Source organism: Copidosoma floridanum, unplaced genomic scaffold, assembly GCF_036245765.1.
Source record: "Copidosoma floridanum isolate Cflo_tuat_1 unplaced genomic scaffold, Cflo_Japanese_pri ptg000013l, whole genome shotgun sequence".
NCBI lineage: Eukaryota > Metazoa > Arthropoda > Insecta > Hymenoptera > Encyrtidae > Copidosoma > Copidosoma floridanum.
Window position 1 is genome coordinate 38,162,306 of NW_028321890.1, and position 11,043 is coordinate 38,173,348.

Here is an 11,043-nt window from a genome sequence, read left to right on the forward strand (position 1 = left end):
AAAATTTCCGAACTTTTATGATCTCAAAATAACGTCCTTTTCGCGATATCTCCATTATTTACGGAGATACAGGCATTTTAAGTTTTGACTATATTTTTTTCAAAAAATATCGATTTTGGAGAAAAGCCTGGGCCATGTGAGCGATAATTATGGACGTAAAACATGTGCTCAACGATTGTAGAGATAATCAAATGCTTCTAAAGACGAAGAGCAACACCAAACTTGAAAAATTATCGAGTAAAAATTTCCGGACTTTTATGATCTCAAAATAACGTCCTTTTCGCGATATCTCCATTATTTACGGAGATACAGGCATTTTAACTTTCAACTTCATTTTTTTCAAAAAATATCGATTTTGGAGAAAAGCCTGGGCCATGTGAGCGATAATTATGGACGTAAAACACGTGCTCAACGATTGTAGAGTTATTACAGTGGTTTCAAAGACGAACAGCAACGCCAAACTTGAAAAATTATCGAGAAAAAATTTCTGAAATTTCATGATCTCAAAATAACATCCTTTTCGCGATATCTCCATTATTTACGGAGATACAGGCATTTTTAGTTTCAACTATATTTTTTTCAAAAAATATCGATTTAAGAGTAAAGCCTGGGCCATGTGAGCGATAATTATGGACGTAAAACATGTGCTCAACGATTGTAGAGATAATCGAATGCTTCTAAAGACGAAGAGCAACGCCAAACTTGAAAAATTATCGAGCAAAAATTTCTGAAATTTTATGATCTCAAAATAACGTCCTTTTTGCGATATCTCCATTATTTACGGAGATACAGGCATTTTAAGTTTCAACTATATTTTTTTCGAAAAATATTGATTTAAGAGTAAAGTCTGGGCCATGTGAGCGATAATTATGGACGTAAAACATGTACTCAACGATTGTAGAGTTATTACAGTGGTTTCAAAGACGAACAGCAACGCCAAACTTGAAAAATTATCGAGAAAAAATTTCTGAAATTTCATGATCTTAAAATAACGTCCTTTTCGCGATATCTCCATTATTTACGGAGATACAGGCATTTTAAGTTTTGACTACATTTTTTTCAAAAAATATCGATTTTGGAGAAAAGCCTAGGCCATGTAAGTGATAATAATGGACGGAAAACATCTGCTTAACGATTGTAGAGTTACTACAGTAGTTTCGAAGACGAACAGCAACGCCAAACTTGAAAAATTATCGAGTAAAAATTTCCGAACTTTTATGATCTCAAAATAACGTCCTTTTCGCGATATCTCCATTATTTACGGAGATACAGGCATTTTAAGTTTTGACTATATTTTTTTCAAAAAATATCGATTTTGGAGAAAAGCCTAGGCCATGTAAGTGATAATAATGGACGGAAAACATCTGCTTAACGATTGTAGAGTTACTACAGTAGTTTCGAAGACGAACAGCAACGCCAAACTTGAAAGATTATCGAGTAAAAATTTCCGGACTTTTATGATCTCAAAATAACGTCCTTTTCGCGATATCTCCATTATTTACGGAGATACAGGCATTTTAAGTTTCAACTTCATTTTTTTCAAAAAATATCGATTTTGGAGAAAAGCCTGGGCCATGTGAGCGATAATTATGGACGTAAAACATGTGCTCAACGATTGTAGAGATAATCGAATGCTTCTAAAGACGAAGAGCAACGCCAAACTTGAAAAATTATCGAGCAAAAATTTCCGAACTTTTATGATCTCAAAATAACGTCCTTTTCGCGATATCTCCATTATTTACGGAGATACAGGCATTTTTAGTTTCAACTATATTTTTTTCAAAAAATATCGATTTAAGAGTAAAGCCTGGGCCATGTGAGCGATAATTATGGACGTAAAACATGTGCTCAACGATTGTAGAGATAATCGAATGCTTCTAAAGACGAAGAGCAACGCCAAACTTGAAAAATTATCGAGCAAAAATTTCTGAAATTTTATGATCTCAAAATAACGTCCTTCTTGCGATATCTCCATTATTTACGGAGATACAGGCATTTTAAGTTTCAACTATATTTTTTTCGAAAAATATTGATTTAAGAGTAAAGTCTGGGCCATGTGAGCGATAATTATGGACGTAAAACATGTGCTCAACGATTGTAGAGTTATTACAGTGGTTTCGAAGACGAACAGCAACGCCAAACTTGAAAAATTATCGAAAAAAAAATTCTGAAATTTTATGATCTTAAAATAACGTCCTTTTCGCGATATCTCCATTATTTACGGAGATACAGGCATTTTAAGTTTCAACTTCATTTTTTTCAAAAAATATCGATTTTGGAGAAAAGCCTGGGCCATGTGAGCGATAATTATGGACGTAAAACATGTGCTCAACGATTGTAGAGATAATCAAATGCTTCTAAAGACGAAGAGCAACACCAAACTTGAAAAATTATCGAGTAAAAATTTCCGAACTTTTATGATCTCAAAATAACGTCCTTTTCGCGATATCTCCATTATTTACGGAGATACAGGCATTTTAAGTTTTGACTATATTTTTTCAAAAAATATCGATTTTGGAGAAAAGCCTAGGCCATGTAAGTGATAATAATGGACGGAAAACATCTGCTTAACGATTGTAGAGTTACTACAGTAGTTTCGAAGACGAACAGCAACGCCAAACTTGAAAAATTATCGAGTAAAAATTTCCGGACTTTTATGATCTCAAAATAACGTCCTTTTCGCGATATCTCCATTATTTACGGAGATACAGGCATTTTAAGTTTCAACTTCATTTTTTTCAAAAAATATCGATTTTGGAGAAAAGCCTGGGCCATGTGAGCGATAATTATGGACGTAAAACATGTGCTCAACGATTGTAGAGTTATTACAGTGGTTTCAAAGACGAACAGCAACGCCAAACTTGAAAAATTATCGAGAAAAAATTTCTGAAATTTCATGATCTCAAAATAACATCCTTTTCGCGATATCTCCATTATTTACGGAGATACAGGCATTTTAAGTTTCAACTATATTTTTTTAAAAAAATATCGATTTAAGAGTAAAGCCTAGGCCATGTAAGTGATAATAATGGACGGAAAACATCTGCTTAACGATTGTAGAGTTACTACAGTAGTTTCGAAGACGAACAGCAACGCCAAACTTGAAAAATTATCGAGTAAAAATTTCCGAACTTTTATGATCTCAAAATAACGTCTTTTTCGCGATATCTCCATTATTTACGGAGATACAGGCATTTTAAGTTTCAACTTCATTTTTTTCAAAAAATATCGATTTTGGAGAAAAGCCTGGGCCATGTGAGCGATAATTATGGACGTAAAACATGTGCTCAACGATTGTAGAGTTATTACAGTGGTTTCAAAGACGAACAGCAACGCCAAACTTGAAAAATTATCGAGTAAAAATTTCCGGACTTTTATGATCTCAAAATAACGTCCTTTTCGCGATATCTCCATTATTTACGGAGATACAGGCATTTTAAGTTTCAACTTCATTTTTTTCAAAAAATATCGATTTTGGAGAAAAGCCTGGGCCATGTGAGCGATAATTATGGACGTAAAACATGTGCTCAACGATTGTAGAGATAATCGAATGCTTCTAAAGACGAAGAGCAACGCCAAACTTGAAAAATTATCGAGAAAAAAATTCTTAAATTTTATGATCTTAAAATAACGTTCTTTTCGCGATATCTCCATTATTTACGGAGATACAGGCATTTAAAGTTTTGACTATATTTTTTTTTTAAAATATCGATTTTGGAGTGAACCATTGGCCATGTGAGCGATAATTATGGACGTAAAACATGTGCTCAACGATTGTAGAGTTATTACAGTGGTTTCGAAGACGAACAGCAACGCCAAACTTGAAAAATTATCGAGTAAAAATTTCCGATTTTTTATGATCTCAAAATAACGTCCTTTTCGCGATATCTCCATTATTTACGGAGATACAGGCATTTTAAGTTTTGACTACATTTTTTTCAAAAAATATCGATTTTGGAGAAAAGCCTAGGCCATGTAAGTGATAATAATGGACGGAAATCATCTGCTTAACGATTGTAGAGTTACTACAGTAGTTTCGAAGACGAACAGCAACGCCAAACTTGAAAAATTATCGAGTAAAAATTTCCGAACTTTTATGATCTCAAAATAACGTCCTTTTCGCGATATCTCCATTATTTACGGAGATACAGGCATTTTAAGTTTTGACTATATTTTTTTAAAAAAATATCGATTTTGGAGAAAAGCCTATGCCATGTAAGTGATAATAATGGACGGAAAACATCTGCTTAACGATTGTAGAGTTACTACAGTAGTTTCGAAGACGAACAGCAACGCCAAACTTGAAAAATTATCGAGAAAAAATTTCTGAAATTTTATGATCTTAAAATAACGTCCTTTTCGCGATATCTCCATTATTTACGGAGATACAGGCATTTTAAGTTTCAACTTCATTTTTTTTCAAAAAATATCGATTTTGGAGAAAAGCCTAGGCCATGTAAGTGATAATAATGGACGGAAATCATCTGCTTAACGATTGTAGAGTTACTACAGTAGTTTCGAAGACGAACAGCAACGCCAAACTTGAAAAATTATCGAGTAAAAATTTCCGAACTTTTATGATCTCAAAATAACGTCCTTTTCGCGATATCTCCATTATTTACGGAGATACAGGCATTTTAAGTTTTGACTATATTTTTTTCAAAAAATATCGATTTTGGAGAAAAGCCTATGCCATGTAAGTGATAATAATGGACGGAAAACATCTGCTTAACGATTGTAGAGTTACTACAGTAGTTTCGAAGACGAACAGCAACGCCAAACTTGAAAAATTATCGAGAAAAAATTTCTGAAATTTTATGATCTTAAAATAACGTCCTTTTCGCGATATCTCCATTATTTACGGAGATACAGGCATTTTAAGTTTCAACTTCATTTTTTTTCAAAAAATATCGATTTTGGAGAAAAGCCTAGGCCATGTAAGTGATAATAATGGACGGAAATCATGTGCTCAACGATTGTAGAGATAATCAAATGCTTCTTAAGACGAAGAGCAACGTCAAACTTGAAAAATTATCGAGTAAAAATTTCTGCACTTTTATGAGATTTCTGAGATACGAGCAATTAAAGTTTCGATTTTGTTTTTTACGAAAAAAACCTTTTTTGGATCGAAACTCTCGTTTGGTGGATATTAGTACAAGGCAATATCTGTACTTCGAATGATATACGAGTAACCAGAATTATTTCTGAGACGATTTTAAACGCTTAATATTGTTTGTATCTAAATAATGTTAAGTTTACTTTTGCCGTCGTTAGAATCCAGAAACTAATTGTTCGTATCTAATAAAAAAATTTGATACTTTATTTCCATCTTAAATTCTGTTTATTTCGATATCTCTACCGTTAACATTTTTTTGTACATTTACCGAAGATCACTAATTATATGTCAATTTACTTTAATTTTGTGTACGTTTTTACTCAAAATTATGCATTACTCAAGGCACAAAATCAATGTATGGTAGTAGTAAGCATATAGGGCTCTGGAATATTTGTAGCAATACATTTGTGCGTATTGTAACTGACACAAATTGTTATTTCTCTGTAAAAGTTTGTACGATTTTTTAATAGTTTACTTGATGCTTCATCTTTGGTAAAGCATATTGTTATTATAGTTTCGATTTAAAAAAAAAAAAAAAAAAAAAAAAAAGGAAAGGTAGGGTAAGAAAGAAACAACGATGGAGGAAAAAATTTGTCACACTGTACGTTTGAGTATACAGTGTGTGCGTACAAATAAACGTACATGTATACATACACATCGTTACTAACATTACGTATATATATATATATATATATATATATATATATATTTTTACGGGCTACGTTTTTTTATGTATGTGTACGTACATAATAATACGTAAAAAACACACATTTAAAATACGAGTCGCGCGTAAAGTAAGAGCGAAACAAGTCGACAGTAGATCGCCAACCTTCCGCATCTGCAGTTGCAATCGCTCGAATTTGCTAGTGTTCATTTAAATTTAGTCTATAAGAAATATTTTACATAATTATAGATAAGCAATATAGAATAAATCGACGAATCGATGAATTTCCTTCGATTTCGCTCCCTTTACGACTCGTCGGGGTGGCTTTAGGTGTATCCTAATAGAGGATGAACTCGTTGCTACTGTTGCTTGCATTACTTTTCGCTCTTTGGTTTCCACTCGTCGAAAACTCATCCCTAGACCATGTATTATCAACTGCTCTGTGCATGGCACGCTGTTCAGACGTAAGTTATATTCTGATTGTGCGTACCCATTTTTTTTTTTTTTTTTTTTTTTTCATAGTGACTTTTGTTTGAAACAATCGCTATCATTGCTTTAACATTTAAAAAGGCCATCTGTTTCGGTTTATACGTTTAAATATGTTATTCGCACAAGTATCTGCTACCACAATGGCCTTTTTTTTTCTTTAATCAGATTACAGGCGAATCATTTGTTTTCCTTTGAGATCACCGACTTTTTTTTTATTGCCGCTAATAATTGTACAAGTGTTTCATGACGCTTGTTCAAATACATACCGTGTTGATTTATACATGTATGATACATACATGGAAATATTATCGCAATAATATGCCGCAAAGACAATCATACTATAAACAGGCAACACAGTATAACGTACGTGTGATTTACACTCACGATACCATTTTACTGTAACATTACAATAAACAATTGTGCTTTTCATGAATTTTGGTAAAAATAAATTTTTTTCCTTTTTCTACGATTTTAATGAATATTAATGAAACGGATACAACGTTCAAAAGTTGACCGTGAGGTACGGCCGAAGAAGGTATGTATTTGGAAGTCAAAGTGACCGTACTTTTTAGAGTTTCAGAAATTTCAAGTGCTTAGATCGGGTGAACCAATGATTTTAAAACAAAGTTTGTGTCTGGTTTGAGGAAAAAAGCAATGGTTACTTTATTGCTTGTTGTCTTGAAAACTCTTTACATGCATAAAATATGATTAAATGTAATTTACAGTAATTTCGGCGTGGTACAAAATATTTTCTCGATATTTTTATTGGCTTACGTTAAATTTTCATAATGCACCGGTATTTTTTATAGGAGCAGTGTCGGCAAATATGCAAACAAACTACTGACAAACCAACACGCAAGTACCAAAGTTTAAAAATTAACTAAGCTGTTGCAACTTGTAAGCAAAAAATGACGTTCTGTTTATGGGGTTTTTTTTTTTTTTTTTAGAAATTCCTTTGGTGGAAAATGTCACCGCAGCTAATGTCACCCTCCAGTGCAAAGATGTTGATCGTTTAGTGCTGAAGCACAACGTTGGGATTTACGTGATCGAAAAGAGGAAAAATCGTCGGATCGTTTGGAGTAATCCCGTTGTAGTGCGTTATACTTTGTCTCGTATAAAAAAAAAAAAAAAATATTCATTGTTTACACCTCAATTTGCAGAGTAGAGACGGGTTCGTTGAATTTTCAAAGTTACAGTCGGGAACTCGGTATCAGTTTCGGGTACGTGAAATCACAGCGGAAGGAGTGGCAGTGGCTGAAACAACAAAATGGTTCGAAACCCATACAGGTATGAAACGAGCGCGTGCATTGATTCTCGTTGTCAACCATATCTAAACTAGTTGTAAAATTGGGCACAACGTCCACCTTGTAGATGGTTACATCCCAGCAGCAGTGAATAATGTATCCATCGGTAATTTCAAAGTGAACAAGAACAAACCTGGTCGCATGCAAGCTCATCTGAGCATTGAGCCCGCCGATGGTATAAATAACTCGTACTTGCACATCATTTATAAAAAATATTGTTATGTAAACATTGCATCCTTCCTGTCCGTATCTTAAAAATTGCATTTAAACATGAAATGAATGTTTTGTATTATTTTTGTTTGATGTTTCAACTATTCGATTATAGACCGAAACTGCTTGTACGACGTTGTGTTTTGGTCAGGTAGACACAACTTGCATCAATATCGAGTTGACGCGGTAAATAATTACATTGTAAAATAGTCGTCAACTTATATATTTTTAATACATATCGACAGCTCTGAGGAAAGAAAGCGATCCATCAAATTTTTTGGGAAAAAATACGTTAATAGCTGTTTAAAAATGTATACACTGGGTTCATTGTTTGGAAAAAACTACTTTTCCGTGATGACTCTATCTTCTTAAAAAATTAAAGATACTTGAAACGTTTTTCATAGCTGTCGACTTACGTGTACTCTCTAAATTTGAAATGTCGAGAAAACACAACAATCATTCAATTCGATGAATCAGTCGTAATAATTTATGTACACCGTACGATCAAACTTTATTACTTCAAATTTAGAGTTTATGTAAATGTGTTTATTTTGCATTCGCAACGATGGTAACATGATTATATTATTGTCGTTATTACTGTAGATTCGGGAATTTGGCTTAAAATTGGAGTACGTCGATTACAACAGCGATGACGTGGTGTACGTCATTTCGAGAAACGATGTAGGCGATAAACAAAGTGAAAACTTCACCCTGACATTCAGGACTCCCTCGTGCTTGGACATTCAATACGATTTGACCGTTTGTGGTGAATGCAATTTTTTGATATGTCATTTAATATATTATCCATGGATGAAAATAATTCATCAACGTCCGAGTAATGCTTGTTTGACTATTTATGGACTGCAGCCCCACCTCGGGTGACGGGTTTGCGAGTAATTTACACCGAGTCAGCAGAGATGAACCCGGCATATTTCCGAGTCGCTTGGGACAAACCAACATTACTGCCCGATAACTACACGGTCATCGTTGAACCTATGGACAGCGATAATTTTGACTCTGTAGACGTCACTGTCGCCGGGGTGAGTCGAAATGAATTAAATCCTCGCATGCATTCAAATATGTACATATCTACAGCACTGTTTCCCCCTTTTTTTATCTTTGGGACGATAGAACCAAAGCACGGCAGACGTGCAGATCGGAGTTGCCTCGAGCCGTCGTTACAGAATAGGAGTGGTCGCCGAGTCCGCCGGAGGCTCGAGTTTCCAGTCGACACTGTTCACGAAAAGTGACCAACCAATCGGTACACACATTGTAACTTTATGGTAATACTCAAGCAACAAGTGCACTTTGAATAATGACAACGCATTTTAGGGGCAGTTGAGTTTCAAGTCGTTATACCGATTGTGATAGTTACAAGTCTTTCGATGTGCCTGACGATCGCGTACTTTTACTACCGGTCCAAGATAAATGTGGCGAAAACTCTTTGCAAGTACAGCGTGTTCGAGGTGAGCTACTGTTTTTCCACGTTTATGTGTACATGCATACCTTGCCTATCATATTTAATGAGTGGATGAAGAATAAAAAAGAACCGATTTCAGGGGATGGATCGAAAAGGTACTTTCGACGACGTGATTGCTCCTCGAAAATCCTTATCGTCGACGCGGTTTTACGTGAACGACGTGAAAGTCAAAGACAAGTTTGAGATACCACTGGATCGGTTGACGATCAAAACAGCCCTGGGCAGTGGAATCGGTGGCCTCGTTAAATTAGCTACCCTCCAAAACGGCCGTGGCCAATCGGTTAACGTTGCCGTCAAAATGCTGCGGGGTAAGCGAATTTTCGCAAGCGTATAAAGTATAGGTACACTCACTATTAATGAGAAAATTATTTGAAAATACGAAAAAAATGCCATTCACAGACGAGGCAAGTGAAAACGATCTGAAGAGCTTTCAACGGGAAATTTCACTAATGAAATCAATCGGCAATCACAAAAATATCGTTTCTTTGATCGGGTGCTGCACTCTGGACAAGAGGCCCCTGCTGATCGTCGAGTACTGCGACAGAGGAGACTTGCAAACGTATTTGAGAACGGTACAAGTGATTCGCTCGCTAAGCTCAAAATCGTACACCTCCGATTGCGTTCATTGATTTTCTTACGGTTCGCAGATTCTGTCGGATACGGCGATGGACATATTCAAGAGTAAGAAAATACAGAGCCAAGCGGACGCTTTGAGTTTTCGTGAGTTGCTTTTCATCGCGTGAGTATTGACGGCATTTGTTATTTAATCGTTGTATTTTATCCAAGCTCGGCAGGGCCATCACAACGTGGGGTGGGCCATCAACAACTACTTGTACGACATCCAGCAAGGTAAGTTTGATTCAAATTCATTTAAATTGCAGCCAACAATTGTTACTTTGAAGATTTTTCTTTTATCATCACCCGCGCAATCGCCGTTGTATCGTTTAGAAGCGATGAACGGGCACAACGAAGATCTGCTCAACATTGCTCGCCAAATAGCTAACGGCATGGTAAGTGCGACTCACTTTGGTATATTGGTTCAATCGTTTAACTACAAGATTATTTTGAACCAACAGGAATTCCTGTCGTCCAACCGAATCGTGCATCGCGACTTAGCCGCCCGAAACGTGCTTGTTTGTGCCGACAAGACGGTGAAAATCTCTGATTTCGGTCTCAGTCGCGACATTTACCAGGAGAACGTTTACAAAAAACAGAGCAACGATAAACTGCCCCTCAAGTGGATGGCCATTGAAAGCCTCGCGTACACCATTTACACCACTTACAGTGACGTGTAAGTCCCTCTTGTGCAATTTTTTTCATTCATCATTTTTGACAATCACTGATGACGGCTCGACAGTTCGATGGTTCTAACATGTAGATGTAATTTTTTACTTCGACAGATGGTCGTTTGGCATCCTGCTTTACGAAATAGTGACTCTAGGCGGCAACCCTTACCCAGAGTGGCACAGCAGCGAAATTTTGCACCTTTTGCAGTCGGGATATCGTATGAAGAGGCCCTCCAGTTGTGGATTTGAACTGTAAGCCAGTGGTTTTTGGAGCTTATGTTCATTCCCCGGATGTACTGGCAAACACTTACTAATCCCTGTCAATTTTTCAGTTATGAAATAATGCTCTCGTGCTGGCGTGAGAATCCTTTAAACAGACCCACTTTCAGCCAGTTGAAGCGACAACTGGCATATTTGAACGTACTCATCACTGGTGGTCAAGTGACAGCCGATTGACATAGTCCACAGAAAAGTAAATTAAAATTTTTACGACT

At 35.8% G+C, this 11,043-nt stretch overlaps 1 protein-coding gene across 1 annotated transcript; it reads left to right on the top strand.

Moving 5' to 3' along the window:
• Positions 1-4,950: 4,950 nt before the first annotated feature.
• LOC106637076 (tyrosine-protein kinase receptor torso-like) lies at positions 4,951-11,005 on the top strand. Its single transcript, XM_089590863.1, has 17 exons — positions 4,951-5,038; positions 7,217-7,362; positions 7,430-7,556; positions 7,641-7,748; positions 7,899-7,969; positions 8,387-8,549; positions 8,651-8,823; positions 8,915-9,044; positions 9,116-9,249; positions 9,343-9,571; positions 9,663-9,835; positions 9,911-9,983; positions 10,050-10,112; positions 10,212-10,273; positions 10,340-10,554; positions 10,664-10,801; positions 10,882-11,005. The coding sequence occupies exons 1-17, from the start codon at positions 4,951-4,953 to the stop codon at positions 11,003-11,005; spliced, it is 2,217 nt and encodes a 738-aa protein (XP_089446989.1).
• The last annotated feature ends 38 nt before the right edge of the window (positions 11,006-11,043 follow it).

Coding starts and splice junctions, on each gene's coding strand:
- LOC106637076 (XM_089590863.1), top strand. CDS start 4,951: ATGGACGGAAATCATGTGCTCAACGATTGTAGAGATAATCAAATGCTT. Junction 7,363..7,429: donor TTTGGAGTAATCCCGTTGTA/GTGCGTTATACT, acceptor CTCAATTTGCAG/AGTAGAGACGGGTTCGTTGA. Junction 9,250..9,342: donor GCAAGTACAGCGTGTTCGAG/GTGAGCTACTGT, acceptor AACCGATTTCAG/GGGATGGATCGAAAAGGTAC.